The following is a 24,401-nucleotide window of genomic DNA, read 5'->3' on the forward strand; positions in this document are numbered from 1 at the left end:
GCCCCTCTCCAATCCCACGCCTCCCATTGGTCGGCGGCGACGCACGCCTGGCCGCAGCGACTCACGCGCCCCACCCATCATGGCGCGCGCCCTCATCCGGGTACACCTGGGCGCGGCCAGCCCCGCACGCACCGCCCCCCGGCGCCCATCCTGTGCCGCCCATTGGTCGTCGGCTGTTGCCGGCGCTGTGTCGCCCCCTAGCGGCGGTGTCGCGCGGCGCGGCGGGCACGGGTCCGGCATGAGCGAGGCGCGGCTGCGGCCCGGGCGCGGCCCCGGCGGGGTGCGGGACTCCCAGGACAAGGTGCGGAGCGGCCCCGGGGGGCGTGATGGGACTGGGGGAACGGGGGGAACCGGGGGCCGGCCGGGGGGCGCGGGGCCTGTGCGCCGCGGGGGTCTCGCCGCCCCGTGGTGAGGCCGCTCTGCGTGCCCCGGGCTGCCCCGCGCTCGGCGAATGTGCCCCGCGCTTGCTTTGCTCGCCCCTCGCGACACCCGCGGAGGAGCAGATCCCGCCCCCGGCGGTGTTTCGAGAACCGGCCTCGGAGCCGCCGTGTGGGAGCGCGGAGATTTGGGCGTGAGCTGCGTTTGTGGGATGGCTCAGGTGGGTCACAAACCTCCCCTCAGGGAAGAGTTTGGTGCCTCCCAGGCCATCCCCGGGGAGTGACGTGGGGTTACAAACCTGCCTGTAGGGAAGGCTTTGGCTACTAAATCATCCCCAGGGAGTGAGGTGGGGGTTACAAACCTTCCGTTCGGGAAGAGTTTGGTACCTCCTAAGCATTCTTACGGAAGGAGGTGAGGGTTCCAAACCCGTCAGATTTCCTTAGGGAAGCTTTTGGTGCCTCCTAAATCATCCCCAGGGAATGACCTCTCTGCGAGGGCTGTGGGGGAGTTTAGTGAGGGTTAAAATTGCATTTCTCCAAAGGAAAGAGTTTTCTTTTTCACGGCAGAAGAGCCATGGGAAGCAAACCTGGCTCTGTTTTCCTGTAACGTTTCCTCTGTTCTAACCCTGAGCCCGGCTGGATGCTCACGGTTGCTCTGTGAGTCATTTGTCAGCCCTTGTCATCTCTGCTCCTGCGCCTCCCTGAAGAGGAAGGGACCAAGAGGAATAAACAGTCAGGGAAAACTTTGTAAATAACATTTGCAGGGACACAGGGACCAAAAGCTGGAGGGAAATGCGGTTCTTGCTGTGCTGGTGTTTAACGCACTTACTTTGGGAGCAACCCTGGACTGGTCCATCAGCCCTCAGCAGCATCATATTGATGTTTTCTCCATTAGTGCACGAAGGGTGCAATTCAGAGCAGCATGAAATCAGCAGACAAAACTCTTTTGCAATTTAAATGCCATTTAAATGCAATTTTAATGCGATTTTAATGCTGTTTGAATGCCAGTTAAACACCTGCTAGAAGCTGTGCAGGCAGGTTTGAGGAAGCTTTATTGGGCTGATGTGATCAGAGAGGGCTCTGGGACAGAAAGTGCTGGCAGTGGTGGCAAGGGGTCACCCTGGTGTGGGTGTGGAGGTTCTGCCTTTCTCACAGTTATTGGGAGGTCTCTGACACATTTCCTGACCTGAGGGAAGGGAGCTCTGAGATAGCTCCAGCTCAGCAGAGGGTGAGGCCTCAAGATAAGTGTGTTTTCTTATCTGGAATTTACTCTGCAGCAGAAAATCTTCAGGGAGTTTGATATTCCAGGACTTCAGTAGGAGTTGGAAGACCTCCCTCCACAGGCTTGGAGGGCTGGTGCTGCTTAACTGGTGCACAACAAACTCCCTGGGCCAAGCTGGGATTCGCTTTAGCTCCTTGTGCTGTGCTCCTAAAGAAGGTCAGAGGGCTGCTATTCCCAGGGCAATCCTGTTATCTCCACGCAAGTGTTTTCACATATAATGAGCCTTCTGAAGGACTCCTCTGATATTTCCCTCGAGTCAGTGACCTGGAGTGTCCTTACTAGAGGCAGGGAACATTGATGTTGTGCTGCTCCTCATAAAACAGCTCAAAATTAATTGCAAGAGGAAAAAAGTAGTGAAATGTTTCCAAGCAGTGAGGAAGAGCTCCTCCGAGGTGCTGAGTGTGGTGTTTTGTAATAGAAAGCAGTGATGGGAGCAGAGAATTTCCCCAGATTGTTAAATGCAGCTGCTGGGAGGTTACCTGGTAACTAATCCTGTCCTTAGTGAAACCCTCAGTGTTGTGCTTTCTACGCTCAGTGGCAGGGTTTGCTTTCCTTCCCTGAGATCCAACAATTGTGTTTTTAGTTCTGGGGAAATGCCTGGAAAAGCCTGGGAAGAGCACAGAGAAAACCCAGCACAGCAGAATTGCTTGGAATTGTGCTCCTGGTGGTCTCAGGCTGCCCAGGGCTCTGTGCCGCTGCTGCTCTGAGAGGGGACATTCCCATTCCTGCTTCGTCATGCACGGAGCCTTGCCAAGGGGAATAATTTAGCGATGCATATTTTATTTGACAGAAACTCTGGAGGCTTCTGGAAAGAGTTCCCAGCTCTGTGTTGACAGAAATGCATTACAATGAGATGTAAGCATCGGGGCTGGTGTTTAGATCGTTGCGTTTTGTGCTTGTTTCCACCTTTCTGTTTTGGCAATGGGAAGTGAGAGGCTGGTTTCACTTTCTGCTGCTCTGACCCTTAAACAGTGTCCCAGCTTTGATGTGTCCCCCCTGCTGGCACAGCTGACCCTGGGCTGCCTCAGGAGATCCTCGTGCCAAACGTTTCAAAATCGATTTTTGTTAAAACCGTTGTGCAACACAACCTCTTCGTCTCAAAGGGAACGAGGCAACATCTGTTTGTTCTGGTCAGTGAATTCCCTCTCATCTCTCCAGTGAAAAAACAGGGAATCTTGCCCTGATACTAACACCTAACACTCTCTGGTGTTACTTGTACCTATTTGCTGAGCCCAGAGGACGTGGATGCTGTTACCTGTTGGTGTCTGTGTGTTGATATCTGAGAGCAGATCATGGCATCGTGAAATGGTTTGGGTTGGGAGGGACCTTTAAACTCCTGATGGCTTCTGCTGGTTTAGGGGCATTTTATGATAATTTCTCAGTAGCTGTTTGTACTTTGTGTGACTCCACAGTGAGGACTGAGGGGTTTTTCCTTTTCCATCTGGTTGCTGGGACACGGCATGAGCAGTTGTCTGAAATTGGAGGGGGTTCCCAGACATCCCATGGCCTCCTCTGAGGGAGGAGGAGATCCCAGCCCACATCACTTGTGGCCCTTTGTCCCAGTAGCTTGCTGGAGAATCCTGTCCCTTTGGAGGAGCAAATGGACAGCCAGCAGTGCTGGCTTTGTGCCTTTCCAGGTGGAGTTTTCCATTTCTGGTGGGAAAAGGGGTGACAGTGGCTGCAGGAGGTTGTTTTGCTGGTGTGAGGCCTTGATCAGACACAGGGTGTGCCAGGGTGGGATGACTCTGTGTCACCAAGTGTTTGATGGTGAAAACTGGTTCCTTCCTGCCCAGTTTTGCAGTGGCTTGACAATGTGACTTTTATCTGGCTACATCTGGTTTGTGTGGTACAAAAAAGCAAAAGACTCTGGCATCCAAGCCTCGTGATTTCTTGTGCTTCCAGGCATTTATTTCTTCTGCTTCCAGGCATTTTGCAAGAATTCCCTGGTGGTCTGATGAGCTCTGAAGATGTTGAGCTAAGCCAGGGCTGTGCTGTCCCTTGGGTCTGCCTGGGAGGGTGGAGGGTGGCTGGGGACCATGGCCTGGGGTGAGCTGGAACAAGGGCAGCAGCTCCAGTTTTGGCTTTTAGCTCGGGAGAGGTGCACGATACAGAGAAATAACAGTGCAGGCATTCTGAAGGTTCAGGCAATTTCAAATCCTGTTACTTCCCAGATTTCAGGAGAGCTCCTGCTAGTTGGGAGTTTGTGATAACAAGATGAGGCTCTTGTAGGACTAAACCCAATAAATTACTGCAGTGATGCTTCTCTTCATCTCATCCATGATAAAGGGAGGCTGAAGTCCAAGTCCGCTTCCAGACCCACTCCAAAAGATTATTTTTTTAATAGCTCTTATTATTATTTTAGGCTCAATTCCAAGCACCAGTTTGCTGAAGCACGAGCCTCATGTACTGTTGATAGATGTTCACAATCTCAGATCTGCTGGGAGAGTACATCCCAGCCTTCCCTGCAGTTTGATGCCCAGCTCTGTGTGTGCCTGAGCACTCCTGTGCATCGTTAGTTGTGGCCACAGGGACTGGACTGGTTGTGTTCCCAATGGTAAAGTGACTCCCAAATTTAACACCTCCAGCATTTCCTTTAGAAGGTGTTTGACTTGGTCACTGCTCCTTTCACCTGTATCCGTGCTCATTTGTGGTGATGCCAGGGAAGCTTGATCCCAGGAAGATTTTGTCATTTTAAAGGTTGGATGCCTCCCTTTCGCTCCCTGTGTGCTGCACTTGTGTGTGACGGAGTGAGCAGGGAGACTCTCAATGCTCTCGTCAAACCCCCAAGTTGTTTTTCCTGTTACTCAGCCCTTTGCATAGTTCAGAGCCGGCTTCACTTTTCTATCCTTATTTAATGGATAGGAATGGATAGGAGTAGGAGATTTATTTCTGTCTGGTCTGAAGGGCTGCACAGGTGAGTGTCCCCCTTGGTGGTACCAGGAAGTGGCCATCACCTCCAGGCCTTCCTGTTTTCTATGTTCCTGCTGGATCTTAATGGATCTGGGAGCTTCTTCTGGAGCTCCCTTTTGCTGCTCCAGCAGTCTGTCCTCCCTCCTGGTCGTTTATTGTTATTATTTATGATAAGATCAGGATAGCAGAGGTGATGGGGGATATTCCTGCTGTCCTTGGTCGCCTGTTGCACGTTGAGGTCAGCACTCTGACTGTTCTGTACATGGACAGTGTCTCTGCTCCTGCTCCCAAAGCCGTGTGCTTGCAGTGATGTCTGGGGGGTCACTCCTGTGGGTGGAGGCATATTTAGTGCTGAGAACAGGCAAGTTGGGGTGTTTGTGTGTATCTTCCAAGCAGGAAACATCCCCAGGACTCTTGGAGGTAAAACCCTTAAAATCACAGAATCCCAGACTAGTTTGTTTTGGGAGGGACCTTAAAGCCTGCCATGGGCACTAAACCAGGGTGTTCCAAACCCCATGCAGCCTGGCCTTGATGATACCTGTGACTTCAGCAAACTACAGATTTGGGTTCATCGGGATCATATCTAAACACACGGGTCCAAATCCTTTCCTTGATCAGTTCAAATAAAGCCAATGGGATTGACTGGCAGAGAAATGTGAAGAAGACCGTGCAAGATACCACCTTAGAGTCAGCAAATTAAATAAGTTGGTAAGATTTTTTTTCCTCACTATGTTTTGGAAAAATCTGGATGAAGTCCTGAGGAATTGAGGGTCAGAAGCCACTGGCCTTGGCGTGATGCTGGCTCTCATTTCAGAGGACAAAAATAGCCTTTTCCTGCAGTAACCTCCCAGTGTGAACAGTTGCTGCAGAGCTGTTTGTTCTCCCTCTTGTTGCTCCCAGCTCTCCCAAACAACAGCAGATTGAAATGTCTGTGCAGGCTCCAGCAGACAGAGCTCCAGCCTCCCTCAGGCACCAACTCCCAGAGGCTCTTGGAGCTTTGCTGTCCTGTTCCTGAGTGTGTTTCTGTGTCTCTGCAGGGAAGTGCCAGCACAGAAATGCCACGGGAGCACCAGGATGCCACTTAGATCCAGGAGAGCCCAGAAGCCTCTGTCCAAAACATCTCCATCATGTGTTCAGAGGGGGAGGCAGGTTCCTTTCTGAGCAGTAGGAAATTCTAGGGGAATGCCAGCACCACCCACCTATTTTTGTGCTCCTTTGTACCCAACAGTGGTGCCAGGTGCCTTTTCCTCCTTGATTTCCTGGAAGTGGCAGCCCCTGCAGTGTGTGCTGGAGGTCCTGGCAGAGGATGAGCTCCTGACGAGTCACAGGGATGTGTGAATCCATGAATCCTGTTTGCTGTTAGGGAGATCAGGCTCCTGTACCAGAGAGATGTGCTGGCTGCAGACTGAGCCTGGCTCCCAGCACATCCCGTGGCTGAGCCAAACAAAGACGGTGCTTTGGGAGCAGGGGATGAGTTTTCTCTGCTGTTTCAGCTGCTGTGCAAACATTCCTGCTTTTTGTGATGTTATTATCTGTTAAAGGTCTCCATTTTTAGGCACGTCCTAATTTCTGTGCATGTTTTCAACTGGAATATGGTTATTTTCGGATGGAGAAAGGAGTCCTATATCAACAGAAATGAAACCTGAGCTTTGTTGGTTTTTGCAGACGGCAAATCAAGCAGCCAGCACTAGGTGCCAGCTTGGTCGATATCTTGATGGGGGGACATGAGAAACTTGAATTTAATTGTCCTGCAGGTAATGTCACAGCACAAGACCACGGTAAAAAACACTTGCAAAAAAGCCCCAGTGTTTTTTTGGGACATTCCGGCAAATCAAGCCTGGGAGTTTGATTCTTCCTTCTGGTGATTAATGGTCTCCAGACTTCTCTTGTTTCACCCTCCCAAGTTGTAAACCCCTAGAAGAGAATATCCTGTAATTTGGGAGGGATGGGATGAATTTTGGCTGTGATGTCACCCTGGTGGGTCCCTCTGAGGTGGGTTTTGGGGGGCACAGCAGCTCTCGGAGGTACCGTGGAGGTTAAAGCAGGGGGAAGAGGAGAGGAATGGAGCAGTTTTCCTAGATGTAGGAATTAAAGCCCCTTCTGGAAAACACTGAGGTTTTCATTACTGAGGCTGCTGGGTTTGTATTCATTAGGCTGTATTTACTTTGATCCTGCAAATGTGCTCAGAGGTGAGAATAAAGTTGGTCCCTTTTCTTCCAGCTGTTGGCTCTGTTGCCTGAAAAAGCAATTCTATTTCTTCAGCGTTTATTTTATAATAACATTTTCTGTCACAGCTTTTTGTTAGAATCTGGCAGGAAGTCTAAATAAAACAGTGCCTGGCTCCAAGGAAGGTACATAAATAATGGCATTTCTTGAACTAATTTAATCTGCCAGCATTGAATACTTAACTGTATATCTGTATTGGGCAGAAGATTTTTGGCAGGGAGAGAGCAGGCTCGTTTCTATGGCAACTGAGATCATGTCATGGATATTTGTGTAAAAAACCCAGTGCTCATGGCTTCCTCTGTGAGAAAACCATTTCAGTGTGAGCACAAATTTCTTACCACCTGCTTGAAGGAGTCGAGTTGTTTAAAGAAAGCTCAGACAAACTCATTTCTCTGTGTATCTTTTCCTCAGGGTGATAAAATATTTGTTGACAAATGTTGCTCAGAGCTGTTGATTTCATAAATAGAAAAAGTGAGCAGGTAACTTTTACCTGCTCTGGTTCAGCAGTCAGGAGAAACAGCTCTCGCAGAGGTTTAGGGTTTTACTCTCCTCATCATGACTTGTGTAGAAATCAGTGAATTAGGATAAAATGGACATTGCTGTCTTGGTTTTGTTCCTGCATTCCTTTTTCCCATTATTCTCTAAGAAGCCTTCAATATTGAGATGATAAATGGAAGAAGGAGCTCTGGGCTCACCTACAGAGCTAGATTAAAAAAACCCTTCAATTTAATAATGTTGGTAAAAAACCTCAAGAAAAACAGAAAAAGCTTTTGCCTCTGACTGTGTTTTAATAGATTTAATGCTCACCCTGTAAAAGAAATGGAAAAATAAATCCAGATCCCAAGGTAACCAGAGGGAAAGTTGGCTTCACTCTTACTGAGGGATTTTAGTGGTTTTCTGGCTCTGCATCCTGCAGGGGATGTCTCACATCCTGAGTGCTCTGCCCTCCTGCCGGGGAGGAGGTGACACAGGGAATATCAGGAACTTACAGGAAAAATCAGTGAGGGAGAGCTGTGGAGAGAGAATATGGAATAAATGCAGCTGGAGACAGCTCTGTGTCCATGAAGGGGCAGCAGTGGGAAGAGGTGGGATTGCTGGGGGGTGTCTGAACAGTGACTGGGATTGCTGGGAGGTGTCTGACTGGTTCAATGAGACCCTGGGGTGGGATTGGAGTTTTTAGAGTCATGCTCTGTTAATTGGTACCTCAAAGTCATTATTGGTTCAGGTGTGATCAGGGCTTTTGTGAGGATCGACCTGTGGCCGAAAAGTTTTGATTTTGGGTGGAACCTAAATAACAACCAGAAAAAGGCAGAAAAATGGTCCATGGAGGGGTGAAGGAGAGTGCAGGAGAGAGTATGGAGAGAGTACAGTGCAGTAGCTGGGAAAGGAGACCAGTCACGATTTCTGGAGCAACTTTCTGCAAATCTGAGCCTCTCCAGGCTTTCGTTTCAAGGGAAGGAATAGAAGAAAATAGAAGAGGGACCAGAAAGTTCTGGTGTTCATTAGGGAAGCAGCTGAGTTGGTGACAAAATCCCATCTCTCCCCTGTTGGTGGTGGCATTGCAGGGGTAGTTTGGTTGCAGCCCCAGCTCAGCCCAGCCCAGCCCCATGCAGTCCCAAGCTTTTGCAGAAGCACTGACTGTAATGAGCTTAAATCCGCCTGGCACAGCCTTTGGAGCATCCCTGCCTGTGAAGGCAGTGCCCTGGGATGCTGATCCTCAGGGACACGGTGGGCCGTGGAGGTGTGTGGGAGGTGTCCCCAGGGCATTGCCAGAGGGTGTCCCAAGGCAGTGCCACAGCTGGGTTCAGTGGACCACACCAGAGTGCATCATGCTCAGGCTTAAACACGTTATTTAGCTCCCACTCAGCTGCTTAAACTGATGATTTTTAGGCTGATGGGGCAATTTGCATAAAAGGTGTAAAAATAGTGTCAATTACTGAGTCCTCTCCATAGCCTATATCTGGCACAATGTCCTATAAAATCTCAATGCTCTGATTCAGGGGGATCTGAGTAGGGAGAAGAGCTCATTCCTGATGCTGCTCAGTTGTTTTCAAAGTGAAGATGGTAAAAGGTCAGTTATCCCTCACTTTGCCTGGTGGTTTCTTCCATCAGGCTTAAATTGAGTAAGGAAAACATGGCAGGAATGAGTCCTGCATTTGATGTTGAGCCCTTTATTGTGATTGCCTTCTTGATTATCTAGATTGGCTTCTTTGTGCTCTCTAGGAATAACCTGGCAATGTTTGTGGGAGCTCTGGGTGTCGTGTGTTTGCTCCCCCTCTGCTGTTCGCAGTGCTGAGGGTGAAGTGGGGAACAGCTGGACAGACCCAGTGAGGCTCTGCTCCTGCTCTTGGAGTCCAAAGCTCATTGCAGACGAGGTTTGGGTTGGCCTTGCCCTGCAGTTGGTGGCTCAGGCACCTGCTCATGAGGCTTTACATCAATTTACCTGCAACATCTGTGCGCTGCAGTTGGTTTAGGGAACCATTGCTGGGATATGGCAGGGATCATTGAGCTGTGGCAGGAATTATCATGCTATGGCAGGGATCATTGGGCTGTAGCAGGAATCAGGTCATGGCAGGGATCAGGCTGTGGCAGGGATCAGGCACAGCAGGCATCAGATTCTGACAGAGATCAGGCACAGCATGGATCAGGTTATGGTAGGGATCAAGGTGTGGCAGGAATCAGGCTGTGACAGAGATCAGAACATCAGGGATCAGAGTGTGGCAGGGATCAGGCTGTGGCTGTGGCAGGGATCAGGTTGTGGCAGGGATCAGGCTGTGGCAGGGATTGGGCACAGCAGGGATCAGGCTGTGGTAGGGATTGGGGTGTGGCAGGGATCAGGACATCAGTTCACTTGCACCACCAGATTCCTCAGTCCTTGAGCTTTTCTTTCATCCCTCATATTCTTGGCCAGGACTGGAAGTGAGGAAGGCACAAGTGCTCTTTCCCTTTCTTTTGGTCTCTGAGCGCTTTGGGAAGCTTCTGATCCTCTGGGCCCCCAGCAGGAGTGATTTGCCTGCTTTGCCCTTTGGGGAGTAAAACACTGGATTGGCCTCCTTAGTTCAGTGCTGCTTGTTTTACCAGGCTGGGGACTTGTGTGGGGTGATGGACACTGGGATTGCATTAGAATTGTGCTTGAGGATTTTGAGTTTAGCCTGTACAGAGAAGAAGCTGATTTTGCTCTGGCTGGAGCTATTTAGATTGCTCCCAGGGGAATTCTGCAGAGAATCATTTTATTGGAGAAAGCATTGCACTGGGAACATAGGCTGTAGCTAGAGAGCACAGATTGCCCAAAACCCGACCTGTGCTGTGCTATAAGATGCCAAATCTGTAGTCTCCAGGGAGTTTTATAATTTCCAGTCTCTGCTGCCATTTGCAGCTGGCTTATGGATTTGAGTTCCCAACCAAATGGTACTAAATCTCTCCAAAATCTGAGGTCCAAATGGATTTTATGGGTCAGTTAACAAAAACAGCTGAAAAAAACCAGGTTGCATTTCATTGCTAGCTCTCCAAACCCACATGAGGGCTGGCAGAGGTGTTGGGTTGAAAGCAAACCCAAACTCTTCCTTCCCAGCAGATGAATGGAAAGAAGGAGAGTGGAGAAAGGTGAAGAGGAGGTGACACTGGGTGCTGCTAGTGTGTGGCTGGAGCTCTGCTCATCCCTGGGAGTAATCTCTGACATCACTGATGTATTTTTAGCTGCCTCCACCTGACAGTGTCTCACTGTCCTTGTCTGATTTAAGAACCTGGCCTGCAGCCATTGGCATGTTCCAGCTGGGGGAGTAATTACCTTTTCCTGCTTTAAATAAGGGAGCAGCTCCAGCCTTCCTGCTCTACTGAACTACAAATACCCCCAACCACAGACTGCACCCAGCCAGTCGCAGCAGATTTGGCTGGTTTTGAGCTGGGCAGCACTGCCTGGGAGCCCTGAGGGATGAAGTTTCATTGTTTGCAGAGCTCCCAGCATTTGTCAGTTCAGCTCCCCCTGTGCTTTTCCTGCAGACACACTCACTTTTCTGTGAGTTTTCATATATCCTGTGGGCTGATGCCAAGTGCTCTGCCTTGCCTGGATGCTCCCCAGGGAGTGGCCTTTTCTTTCCTTGCTTCCAGGAGTGAGGAGCAGGATGAAGCTGTGCTGCTGAAATGAGGGGCAAAATGTGGAGGTGTGGGTTTGTCCTCTCCTCAGGAGCTGGATCAGAGTGAACACTCTGACTGGGAAGAGCTAGGACTCACCTGCTATCCCCTTTCCATCCCTGGCCTGTTACAGAGCCTTCAGTAACTTGCCTCGCCTGTATTTACTTGCCCCTAAACACAGGACTTTGTTCAGGGCTGAGTGCTGGAGCAGTCCAAGGGGCAGGGAAAGCAGAGAGCACGTATGTCCCTCTGCAGCACCTCGGGTTTCTCCTGTGGCCACAGGGGATGGTTGGGCCAGGGTGATAAGCCAGGCTCTTCCTCTTCAGCTGCTTGAGGATGGGCTTGGTGTTATTTTTAGTGTCCTCAAGTAGTCAGCACTTCAAAAGTCTGTCTGGAAGCCTTGAGCCTGTCCAGTTGGAGGCCTTTCTTCCTGCCTGATTTGGGCAGTGTTACATTCTTTGAGATGTGCCTGAGCACTGCGACCTTGTAAAAATTCCTGCTAACGAGCACTGGAGCACTTGCTGCACTTGGAAATACTCATTAATCAACTGTGAGGCATCTGTAACTGTGCAGGGGGAGCAGGCCCTTTTCTGTGCCTGCTGCTGAGACTGAGGGGCCACCAAACCCCTCGTGGATGTCACCTAAAACACCTGAGGATATTGCTTATGGGTTTAACCCTGTGTAATAAACAGAATATTTTCTTCTCTCTCTCTCATGCAGAAGCAGAGTGGTGGTGTTAGAGCCAGTGGGCTGGCCCAGGTTCCTTCAGAGTAGCTGCTAAAGCTCCTTGTCTGTCTTTGACTTGCAGGAGTCAGAGTCTGAGAACAGGCTGGATGGAGAGACAGCATCAGACAGTGAGAGCAAATCCGAGTTTGGAGGTTCATCCCCGGTGCCGACATCAGATGACACTCCAGAGGTGCTGAACAGGGCTCTCTCCAATCTGTCCTCAAGGTAACACTCTGAGCACCATCCTGTGCTCTCCCAGGGCTCTGCACCTTCCCTGTGGTTCCCCATGCCTGGTGCAGGCTGCTGGAAGCTGAAGGAGCAGCTCCCCAGCCGTCTCGTTGCTCCTAAGGGTGTGGGAAGCATCACAGTCAGGGCTGTGGGTGGGAGAGGAGGGGGCAGAGTAGTGCTGGGAGGATCTCACTGCCTGCTGGGTCCTGGCAGGTCCAGGCCTAGGTGGGCAGAACCACAGAGCTTGTGTGTGGCTTTGATGGCACTCGCAGCAAAGGTTTGAGCTGTGGGGTTTGTAACTACTGCTGTGACTGAATTCTGCAGGAATGCTTGAGGAATTGTGCTGATAAGGACAGGATTTAGGAACAAACTGGGGATATTTTGTACAAACTGCTTGGGAGGAAATTGTCTTGTTTATGTTACAGGAGAAGGTGTCCTGGGCGTGCTGTGAGGGTGGGAGACGCTCACAGTAGGAAAGTAGTGAAGGTACAACAGGGACCATCCGTCCTCTTGGAAAGCAGTGCAGAGAGGGGGAATGGTCCCCATTTTATTTGAATTTATCATGGAGCTTGTTCAAAGTGTGGCAAATGTGCAGCAGAACAGGAGCAGAGGCTGCCCTGTCCTATTTCAGTGCCCTGGGAGGTGCTCAGCACCTTGGTAAAGCTTTCTGCATTTAGTGAGGCTGAACTGCAGCCCTGCAGCTGCTGTAGCCAGGCTTTTGTCAGCGGATCAAGGTCTTTCTGCACCACTGAGAGGAAACTTGGGGTTTCCAGGGCTCAAGTTTCCTTCCTGTGACATGCAGAGAGCTGAAGTGCTGTTTGGCTGCTTTGCTTCATCTTGACTTTCTCTGATGTTTTCCTTCCATGGCCCAGATGGAAGAATTGGTGGGTGAGAGGGATCCTCACGCTGGCAATGATCACCTTCTTTTTCATCATCATCTACTTGGGCCCTATGGTCTTAATGACAATAGTAAGTGCTCCTGAGAGGTGTTCTGACCTTCACTGTGAGGGGGGGAGGTTGCAGAGGCACTGCTGTGGTGGGGAGCTCAGAGCCTCATGTTCTGGAGGTCCTCATTTGTATTCCTGGATTTGGTTTTTCCGTGGAGAAAACCTGGGAGGAATTTGCTGGTCAATATTGGGCAGCAGTTGGAAGTAATACAAGGTGTTGTTAGAAACCTCCTGCAGAGGAAAGTGGAGGAAAAACAATGTGCTGAGCTTCCCATGTTGGATTAGGAGACTCCTGCAACTGCTGAAGCAACTGCTGAAGTATCTTGCTCTGCACATGCATGTTTTTTGTCTCCTCAAGGAAAGAGGTATTTAACCAGCAGGAATTACAGTGCCTGGATGTCTCTGTGTGCAGGTGATGTGTGTCCAGATAAAATGCTTCCACGAGATCATCACTATTGGCTACAACGTGTACCACTCATATGACCTGCCCTGGTTCAGGACGCTCAGCTGGTGAGTGAGGAGCCCCTCCCCATCCCTTGTGTGCAGCACCAACACCTCACCTGGGGCACACAGGGGACCCAGCCACAGACCCTGGGGCTGCTGGGTGCTGACAGTGAACTTTGCTGGCAGCACTTGTAAAGGGAAAGCACAGAATCCCAGAATGGTTTTGGGTTGGAAGGGACCTTAAAGATCATCTCATTCCAACCCCTGCCATGGGCAGGGACACCTTCCACTATTCCAGGCTGCTTCAAGCCCCATCCAGCCTGGTCTTGTTCACTTTCAGGGATCCAGGGACAGCCACAGCTGCTCTGGCACACCTATGCCAGGGCCTCTCCATCCTCAGAGGGAGGAATTCCTTCCCAACATCCAATCTAACCCTGCCCTTCTTCACCTTAAGGCCATTCCCCCTTGTCCTGTCACTACATAAGGGTTGGGGAGAGGCCAGGAGTAAGGCTTTTGGGGCACAGAGGGTTATTTTGGGATGCATGGAGTGGGTGGACGCTTTTGGGAGGCACAGGGTGGATGATTTTAGAATGCACAGGATAGGGGACTTTGGGGAGCACAGGGTGGGTAGTTTTGGGGAGGCACAGGGTGTGGGATTTTGGGAAGCACAGGATGGAGGATTTTGGGATGCACAGGGTGTGGAATTTTGGGAGGCAGAGGCTAACTGAGCAGTGCCACCTAAAGGCAGAGTGTTTGTGCATCACAGCCGAACCCAAACCCCAGCTGTGAACCATCCCTGAGTGGGGCTGAGATGCAGCCACTCCTCGGAATGAAGGTGACATTTCCAAACCTGGGGAGGCAGTTCTGGCTGGCGGAAGTAGAGCCTGTTGGCAGCATCCCAGAGCAGGTTCAAAACCTCAGGGTTTAGCCACTTCAGGAGCATTTTAGGGTTCCTGCTGACAAGATCCCCACGCTCCCCAGGTACTTCCTGCTGTGTGTGAACTATTTCTTCTACGGCGAGACAGTGACAGATTATTTCTTCACCCTGGTGCAGAGGGAGGAGCCCCTGCGGATCCTCAGCAAATACCATCGCTTCATTTCCTTCGCCCTCTACCTGACAGGTGGGCACCACCTTCATTAATGCCTGGGCTGGAGGGAAGAAATCTCCTGCCTGGAGTGCTGTGTCCAGTGCAGGATCCACAGCAAATCATCTCTGCTCCCCAGGGATGCTGTAACTTGGCTGCATGGTGAGAGTAGTGGTGGCAAATCTTTTCCATGAAGTCCTGGAGGAAAAAACTCTGTAATCTTTATGGGACAGCCATATTGTTCATCTGTCTAAGTGTCGCTTGTAGGCAGTGGTGTGACTTCCAAAGCAGTGCATTTCTCACTCCACATTCCTCCTTTATTCTAATAAAATCCCAAGCAGCTGTGCAATATCATGGCACAAAAATGTTTCTGACTGTTGAAGGCACATTCCCACCACTGACCTTCCATCTATCTCTCCTCAGGTTTCTGCATGTTTGTCTTGAGTCTGGTGAAGAAACACTATCGCCTCCAGTTCTACATGGTGAGGTTAAATCCAGGGCCTGCTGAGGTTAAATTAGAGTCTTGGGACTGGTGAGGTTAAAATCCGGGGACTGGTCAGGTTAAAATCCAGGTCGGTGAAGTTAAATTTGGGGCCTGGTGAGGTTAAATCCAGGGCCTGGCTGCCCCCAGTTGGAGGCAGAAGAAGTAATAAATTTAGGCTGCTTAAAAGTGTTGTGTGGAGCAACTGTGTGTCAGTAGGTGCCTCTGCTGCCTGGAAGAGAAGTGACTGTGAGCACACTGTATTTTTAGGAAGCTGACTGACTGATTTCCCTTCAAACTCATTCTCTCTTCTCTGCACTTGTGAATGAAATTCAGAAACTTTCTGCAAGCTGAGAGGGCTGCACAAGGCTGCTTGAGAAAACCCCCTAGCTTTCTAAACTCCTTCTGAGAGAGAGGAGTCCAGGGGTGGCTGGGTCCAATCTTAGCCTCAGACTTAGCAACAATTCAAGTTTTTCAGCTTTGTCCTGCAGGTTTTATTGGTGGCAAATCAGATATGTTTATAAAAGAAGAGTTATTTATTAAGGCAGATGTACGACAAAAGATAACAGCTGAAAGATCTTAATGAGAATTTCTTACTACATAATATAAAAGTAGAGAACTCCTAGTAGATTATAGTGTTATATAAGATATGTACCTTGATGTAGTGCACTGTATTAAAGCTGACAAAAGAAATAGTATTGAATAGGAGTCAAATTTAACTTACCCCCAAAATGATGATAGTGTTTACAGATTCCTTCACTTAATCCCTTGGGAAGAAACCATGAAATAGGTGTTCCTGCTCACAGGAGAAACTTCACACATTTCCAGGAAAATGTCTAGCAGACTTCTGCTCTGTGAAGTTTGGTGTGGCTTTTATAGTTGTAAAATGAGTCAGTCAGAAATCTAGCTTGTCTTTTCAGATCTTCAACAGTGAGCTGTTCATTGGCAGCTGGGAGATGCCAGATTAGTGCTAACCCCATGGTGCCAAAATAACTCAGAACAAGACAGCTTGTCCTGTTGATCTGACTGATTTAACAAGCAAGAGATAATAGATGAGCTTTATGGGGGTGAGGTGCCCTGGTACCCTTGTGCTTGAGCTGTTCTGAGGAGTTATGAGCACCTGAGCTGTGCAGTGCTGGACCATTTGCTCTCTTCTCTTCCAGTTTGGCTGGACGCATGTGACGTTGCTGATTGTTGTTACCCAGTCCCACCTCATCATCCACAACCTGTTTGAAGGAATGATCTGGTGAGTTTGCTCTGCCTTCTGAGCTGTTTGATTTCTGCAGTCTGAAACAACTGCATAGAATCACAGACTGGTTTGGGATGGAAGGGGCTTTAGTGATCATCCCATCCAACCCCCTGCCATGGGCAGGGACACTTTCCACTATCCCAGGCTGCTCCAAGCCCCATCCAACCTGGCCTTGGACACTTTCAGGGATGGGGAATCCACAACCTCTCTGGGCAGCCTGTGCCAGGGCCTCACCACCACTACAGTAGGAATAAATTTCTAATATCTAAATTCTTTTTAATCTCAAAACTCATTTTGAGTTAAAACTGTTCTCTCACAAAAACAAATGGCCAAGGAGAAGGTGCTTCCTGTTGAGGAATCAGCCTGTTCCAACAGCAAAAGATTGAGTGAGTCCTCAGAGACTTAGGACTTGCATTGTGCTACTTCAGCATAGGAGAGATGTAAAGGAGAATTTACATCAGAGAGATGTTGTAGAGGAGAATTTTGTAAAATTGCTGTGGGGTGCAGGAACCTTCCAGGTGTCTTTCGGGCTGGCTAGGTGCTTTCTGCTGATACCCACACCTGCTAAATGGCTGAGGAAGCGCTGCTCGTGTGGGGCTGTGCTGTCAGCACGTGGTAAAAGCAGTACTGAAAGGCAGGAGGGGAACCTGCCGCCTCAGTCCAGCTGCTGCGCACAGGAGAAACCCCTTTGGTGGTCCTGCCAAAACCAGCAGGGACAGGAATTAATTCTGCCCACTTTAAGATTGCATGTTCCTCAGTGTGTCACACTTCAGGAGCTTCCTGCTTACTGCTAAAATGCAGGAAATGTTTACAGAGGAGGTCAGGAGGGAAGTGTCCAGCATTTTGGGTACACAACCCACTTTTTAGTCCAGAGCACTGGAATAACCCCTAGATTTCCCTCAGAGCTTCATGTGGTTGTTCTTTGCACTGAGGTGTGGTGGCACTGCAAAGTGCCTTGTGATGGCAGCTGCTCACTATGCCTCAGATTTGTGTGATGTTGGCACTTCCCAATGGTTTGACTCTTGTCCCCTGCAGGTTCATTGTCCCCATCTCCTGTGTGATCTGCAATGACATCATGGCCTACATGTTTGGGTTCTTCTTTGGCCGCACGCCACTCATCAAGGTTTGGGACACTTTGGGGGACAACATGTGATCTTTGGCTCCTTTGGGTCTTAGTCCTGTACACTCTCAGCTCCTGCTTTGCAGCCTCTTAGGGGTCTAAAGCAAGTCTCCAAACTAAATCTGGTGCATTCCAATCTTTGAGGTTATACATTTAAATCATAGAATTATTTAGGTTGGAAAGGACTTTTAAGATCATCTAGTCCAACTGTGAATGAATGAACCATTTCAGATCAAGGTGTTGGGGTCAGGTTCTGACCAAGCTCTTATTTGTGGGTTGGTGGCACCAGTTTGTGTTCGCCTCAGCAGTTCACAAGTGAGGAAGGACTGCAGAGGTGTATAAATAATAACTCCCTTACCTCTCTCTCTGGCAGCTCTCCCCAAAGAAGACCTGGGAGGGTTTTATTGGAGGATTTTTTTCCACTGTTTTGTTTGGATTGCTGGTAAGTGGCCATCATGGTACTTCCTCCACTGGAGTTTTCCCTTCATAGGATCACGGTGTTTTGTCTAAAAAAATCCAGTCAGGCTTTAATCTCTGCCAGCTCTTGTCAGATATTTCACCTTTTCTTGCTGCCCAGGATTCAAAGTGGTCTATGGCTGTGTGCAGACACTGCTGGTGGAGCCAAGTACTGGAGGAAGTTTTTAATCCCTGTTAAACCCTGTGATGTGCTCATTACAATAATTAACCATTTTCCATCTGCTGCTGTTGGATGGTGCTGTGCATCATTCCAGGGGCTGTGTGGGGAGTTCCACACTCTTGGAATGTTCTACCCTGTTTATATGACCATCTCTGTGGCTGCTCTTGCTGTCCCTCAGCCTTGGGGTGCAGCCTGGTCACTGCTCTTCCTCTGCCTTTAGCCAATTACTGCTGCTCAGGGGAGTAATCTCCTTAATGAAGCTGCAAGTGTGGCTCCCTCCTCCCTCATCTCCTTGTGTGATCCCCCCTTGAGAAATCCCTGAGGAAAATATTAATCCTGGTTCTTATCTCTTTTGCTGTCTCCCTGGAGCTGTCCTATGTGATGTCTGGGTACCGCTGCTTCACCTGCCCCGTGGAGTTCAACAATGACACCAACAGCTTCACTGTGGACTGTGAGCCCTCTGAGCTGTTCCAGCTACAGGAGTACAATATCCCCGTGGTGCTGCAGTCTGTGGTGGGCTGGGTATGACCCTCTTTCTTCACTGGGTCTTATTTAGTGGGGTAGGATCACTAAGGAAGGAGAGCAGGACTTTGTTTTGATGTGAAGGAATGTGACACGGGATGGAGGTGCATCCAGAAAAAAGGGGGAATGGAGTGGTGCTTGTTGTTGATTGAGAGCCCAAAGGAATTATCCCAAATCTGGTGGGATATTAACCCATCTGAAAACCAACTGAGCTAAAGCCTGGAAGGTAGAGAAGGAGGGGCAGGCAGTGCTGTTCCCCTTGGAAATCCTCGTGTGCTGTTTTTCCTGCAGAAGACAGTCCGGATGTACCCCTTCCAAGTCCACAGCATCGCTCTCTCCACCTTCGCCTCCCTCATTGGGCCCTTTGGGGGCTTCTTTGCCAGTGGGTTTAAGAGGGCCTTCAAAATCAAGGTGAGGATGGTGAAAGTCATGGACATTTTGGGAAGGAAACATGAAGTGGTTGCTGCCACTTGACACAGTCCCAGAGCTCCAAGGGAAGGGAGGGGAAGGGAGGTTTGTTCAGTGACAGATAAAATGCTGGAGCAGGATCTGGTGTTTTTGACCAAGAGGGCAGAGACCTTAAGATTTCAACCATGATATTCTAAACCTTGCTGTGGTGCAGGTAGAGGAAGGAAGACCCAGCCAGGAAATTTTGCAATCTGAGGTTTCCCTTGATGTCTTGCAGGCTGGTTTTACATATAAACAGTCTGTGCTCAGTTAAGATGCCTTGAAAGGCAAGGCAGGGTGGCAGCACATAAACATTTGCCTTCCCTGATGTTTGAGTAACAGAGCTGGCTTGAGCCTCACTACCCCTCAGGCACCAGCAACTTCATAAAGGAGAAAACTTCCAAAACCAGGGAGGCATTAAACAAAATGTTTCTTTGGTCTGACTTTGCTTTCTGGGAAGAACTGGAGCACAGGGATGAGTGTGGTGTGTGGGGGCACAACAGCAAGCACAAGTATTGGGAAGTGCTCAGTGCAATCCCTCTGCTCTCACAGGACTTTGCCAACACCATCCCGGGGCACGGGGGGATCATGGATCGCTTCGACTGCCAGTACCTGATGGCCACCTTTGTTAATGTCTACATCGCCAGCTTCATCAGGTGTGTCTGCCCTGCTGGGGCTGGGGGCTTCTGTCACACCCAGGGCACATACAGGCTGGGAGGGAGAGGCAGTTGTGCTCCCTGATAAATTAACAGCTGAAAGTACAAGACACAGGAAGGATCTTTAGCAGAGCTGGAAACATGACTCTGACTTCCTATGGGCTGTTACTCCAGTCCCACTGAAACTTCTCCACATCCCTTCTGCATTCCTGTGAATCTCAGACAGTTTTCCAGAGTCAAACAAGCAGAAAAATCTTATTTTGAAGCACTAACAAGCATTCCGTAGCCAAGCACAGAGGAAAAAGCCTGTAGGTACATAAAGGATGCACTGGGATAGCTGAGGAGCTGTCTGCAGACAAACTGCTGGTTTGATTTTTGAGGGGGAACATGTGCTGGTAAGATGCACAATCCTTTTCAAATAGATTAGGTTTGGGGTGTTATTTTGTGTTTACAGCTCAGTATCCTGTGCCTTTTGACTTTATTGCCACACCCCAAATGGAGTTATGCTCTCTGGGTATAACTGGGGAAGGAATGGACAACACAGCGCAATACTCCAAGTGCATTATTTTGATGAAATTGCATTTGACCCCCCAGCCCCCTGAGGTTTAGCCACAACCCCCATTGCTAACGATGCTTTTGTGTTCCAGAGGCCCCAACCCAAGCAAACTGATCCAGCAGTTCCTGACCTTGAGGCCAGACCAGCAGCTCCACATCTTCAACACGCTCAAAGCACACCTGGTGGACAGGGGAATTTTGGGGAGCCTGGAGGACGCGTAGACCCCGGGTGGTTGGAACAGGACTGAAAACAGACAGGCCTCCTCCAGAGAATTCCTGGCTTGCCTGATTTAAGACAATAACAAGGCCTCATTTCACTGTAACTTTTCTTCCTTTCTTGGTAAATGTTTGCATTTGTGGTTTATTTTTTTAAAATAATATATTTATAGAGCTTTGGTTCAAATGAGCAAATCTTGAGTTTGTAGCTGAGAAGGAGTTAAGGCTTGGAAGGTCTGTTAGGTGGAGCTGGGAGGGTGTGATTGTCCTCATGGATTGTTCTGAACCTTTGGGGTGTGGGCAGAGCTGAACTTTCCCTGTGAGTGGGTTTTTGCAGGGAATGCAGAGTGTTGTCCGTGGGAGCTGGCAGGGAGGGGGAGGCTGTGCCCTCCCCTGGCCCTCGTGCTCCTGGTGGCAGCTCTGGGGACCATCCTTCTCTCCAGTGACAACTGGGAGCACAATGTGAATTGTCCCAGAAGTTTGTGCCTGTGGGAATCTCCTTGCACAAGGTAATTGGAAGAGGATCTTGTACTAACCCAGCCCTGTTTCCTCTGCCCAGCCCTGCACCTGCTCTCACCTGCTGCTTTTGCAGTGCCTCTCACATTCCCTGCCTTCAGGGCTGATATTTTGGCAAATCAGATTTTTGTAACCAATTAAACCAGAAACAGACTGGGGACAAGGAGTCAAGAAACTGATAGTTATGTGTGGGAATGTGGGAATTCAAGAATTCAAATTGATCCAAAACTGATAGAAGTAAATAAGTTTTGAAGTTCCATTGAGGAATAACCTGCCAAGTAAGAACAACCTTTAAGTAACTTGGTTCATTTTCCCCCATTAAAAAGCCTTTAAGAACCACACTTCTTCATTTCTCCAAGGTTGGAAACCCCACAGTGGGATATTTGAAGTAACTTGGAGAGCAGTTTCCAGCCAGTTTCATTGCTGGATGGCCTCCAGCTGCAACTGGGAGTTTTGTTTTCTTTCAGGGATCATGTCTGTTTGTTACTTGAGTTGTAGAAGTCGTGCTGCTGAGTTTTCCATGGTCTGTGTTGCATTTCAGTTTGGGTTCATTTCTCTGCAGGCTTCTGTCCTGCTTCGCTTACTGAATCTTGTCAGACATAGTTTGTACTTTATAGCTGCAAGTTTTATTGAAGTACTTTCCTTTATTTTGTCATACTTTTTTTATTATTTAAAAATGAGAGCCCTAAAGATTGTACATTTTTTTTTTTTGTGATCAGATAGTGAAAATACCCCCATTTACACCTTATGCAATGTTCCCAAACACAAGGTGACTCTGATTTTCCTTCTTTCCATAGTTTGTGCATGGGAGAGAGAAACTTTACCTTATTTTAACCTGGGGAATGAGTGACAGGGAGAGATAATACAGAAGTACATTGGTGTTTTCAAGCAGTTGCTGCGATAAACCTTAGACACAGACCCCCCTATATAAGACCTGTACCTGCTGCAAGCTGGCTTGGCATCGACAGAAAATAAACCACCTGAAAATACCCCAAATTCAGAGTTTTTACTCTATATTCTGACTCTGCCACTGCTTTCATTTACCCGGAGTGTGCAAGAGAGCTCGTGTGTGTGTGTGTAAATACATAGAACAGCTCCCAACCTCTGTCCCACATTTCTGTAGGACTCTAGTGGGCTCTGCTTTGTCTCCTTGAACAGGAGCCACAGGGCAGGAGTTTGTGCTACAAATACAGGTGTTTGATGGAAAGCACAGGTTGCAGAGAAGGCTCTGTTTTTATAAAGTATTTTCAGTTGGTGCTTGCAAAATTCTGCACTGAGCCAGTTCAGGATTCTGTTTGGGCAATGCCAGTGGTGTCCACACAGGTTTTCCTGCACTGGCTATGGAGACTGTTCCCTTCCAGCTTGAATTAGGCAGGGATTTGTTTTCTGTCGACAGAACAAATATTGGTCCAAGCTCCTCATACAGAAACTGCAGAGGAAAATCGAGGTGCTTCTATGTGGCTTTGCCCAGGGACATTTGGGCTGTGTTTCATGACAATTTGCCTCAGTTCAGCAAGGCAAAGTAAGGCCCTGCCAGGAACACCCATAGGAGCACTGTGGGGGTGCCAGGGTCTGGTTTGCCCTGGGGGGTTGGACCAGCTGGTGCTGTTCTGGATTCTCCCTGCCCATTGCCAGCACCTGCCAAAATCCCTTGTTGTGACTGCTGGGTCGCAGGCAGAAGTGACAGTGTTGTTAACTATTACAAAAGTGTGCTCTGTTCACAGTAAGAAATTTCTCTGGTGGGTCTCTAGTCTACTGCTTGTCTGCTTTAAACCTTTTGCTCCTCTTCTGTTGTAATTAGTGGGGCAAAGCTTTGCTGCCGGCTCTGGTTTGGGGCAGATCTGAACCTTTCCTGAGGGTGTAAATGCTGGATGTGGGCACTGGAGGGCAAAGCAGTTCCACTGAGTGGCTGGGAGAGAAGCAGCAGCAGCAGTTCTGCCTGTGGGTGGCTTCCCTGTTCAGCTTTACTCCTGCTTTCTTCCTCGAAGGGTGACCTTCCAAACCTGGGCTGGTCCTCATGGGGAAAGCTACCTGGGAAGGATATCCTGCATGGAAGTTCATTAAAGTGAGTGGGAACAGTGGATCCATGGAGGAGGAAGGGAAGGAGGTGGGGGTTGTTGAGGTTATTTGCAAGTTGTGCACCTGAACTCACAGAGTCAGGAGTTGGACCCTGGGTTTGGGTTGGAAGGGGCCTTGAATTTTGTTCCACCTCCCTTGCCATGGGCAGGGAATCTGCCACTAGACCAGGTTGCTCCAAGCCCCAGCCAGCCTGTCTGAGCACTTCCAGGGATGGGGAGTTTGTAACTCCCTGAGAAAAGATGAAAAGCTGCTGTTCCTGGCTGTGGCTGTTTCTGAGGGAGTAACTGCTGACAAGGGATGTGCAGCATCACACGTGGCCCCTCCTTGCATTAAACCCTGCAGGACCTTGGTGATGGTGCACCTCTCAGGAATTTTGGTGTGGAGCGGCCAGAACGACCCCAGGGGTAGTGGGTAAGGAGATGTGGGAATGCTCAGTGTGGGACAACAGTTCTGGTTCACAGTGGGCTCCAGCAGCAGGGAAGTTCAGAAGGGAAGAGCAGAGCAGCAAGGGGGAGGTGGTGCCAGCTGAGATGCCTGTATGGGCTGGGAAGAAGGGACAGGAAGGATTTGGCCAGTGTGAAGGTCATGAAGGCATGGCTGGGAAGGGACAGGCTGGTGTGGGAGCCACCTCTGCACCAGTGGCACTGAACAGGCAGCCAGGGAGGTGAGTGTCCACAGTGATAGCACATGGCTGGGAAGCTGCTGTGGTGTGGTGTGAGGGGCTGGCAGTGCTGGGCAGGGCACTGGACACCTCCAGTGTTTGATTTTTAGGGGCTGATTGGCTTTGGACACAGGTTTGATCCACAGCTGGGCTGGGCCTGTGGCCACAAGCACTGGCACACCTTGGTGGGAATTTGCTTTTTCCTGTCTGGTTGTAGCCCAGGTGAGTTTGCAGGTGGGAGGCAGGAGCAGCCTGTGGCCACGGTGCTCAGGGAAGCACCAGACCTGGGTTCTGCAGTCGTATGCTGTGGGAGCAGCCAGGGTTAAACAGACATTCCTGGGGTGATGGGCTCAGCAGTGACCCTGAGCTGAAGGGGCAGCTCTTCCTGGGCTTTGTGGTGCTCTGTGTGGCTCATGGAGCATCACCTAAAGCTTGGCACCAGGCTGTGGAATCCCAGTATCACATTCCAGGGAATGTCTCCTGTGTCTAGTGTGCGCAGTGAGCCCCCCAAGCCTGGCTGTGGGGAGATCCTGCCCTCTCTCCCCCTCTGTGTGATGGGAGCAGGGCAGGGCTCTGCTCAGTGTGGGTCCATCCAGCCCCTCCTTGGGACAGCTCAGCCACAAAGAGCATCGCATGGGAGCTCCTGTGGTCCCTCCCTCCATGCCCAGCCCCGGGGTGGCAGTTCTGTACTCCTGTAATCCCTGTGTAATCCCTGATCTCCAGCCCTGGCGTGTTCCCACCATTGGCTTCTTTCTCTGTGCATTGTTCTTTTGATGACAGTTTTAGCTACACACGTAGAGTTGCCTTTCTTTGACCGAATGTTCGAATGTGAAATATTGTATATTTTAAAGTATTTACCCTATTTATATACTGTATGTTACTGTTAAATAAATATAAGTTCCATTA

General features: G+C 49.6%; 1 protein-coding gene across 1 annotated transcript; it reads left to right on the forward strand.

The window, feature by feature from the left end:
* The first annotated feature begins 146 nt into the window (after positions 1–146).
* CDS2 (CDP-diacylglycerol synthase 2) lies at positions 147–24,401 on the forward strand. Its single transcript, XM_085080646.1, has 13 exons — positions 147–301; positions 11,735–11,877; positions 12,753–12,849; positions 13,240–13,337; positions 14,253–14,392; positions 14,780–14,838; positions 16,001–16,083; positions 17,122–17,209; positions 17,580–17,648; positions 18,213–18,365; positions 18,657–18,776; positions 19,365–19,468; positions 20,116–24,401. Exons 1-13 carry the CDS (start codon positions 239–241, stop codon positions 20,243–20,245), a joined length of 1,347 nt encoding a protein of 448 aa, XP_084936772.1. The 5' UTR covers positions 147–238; the 3' UTR covers positions 20,246–24,401.

Source organism: Lichenostomus cassidix, chromosome 22 (assembly GCF_008360975.1).
Source record: "Lichenostomus cassidix isolate B80296 chromosome 22, HeHo_3.0, whole genome shotgun sequence".
NCBI lineage: Eukaryota > Metazoa > Chordata > Aves > Passeriformes > Meliphagidae > Lichenostomus > Lichenostomus cassidix.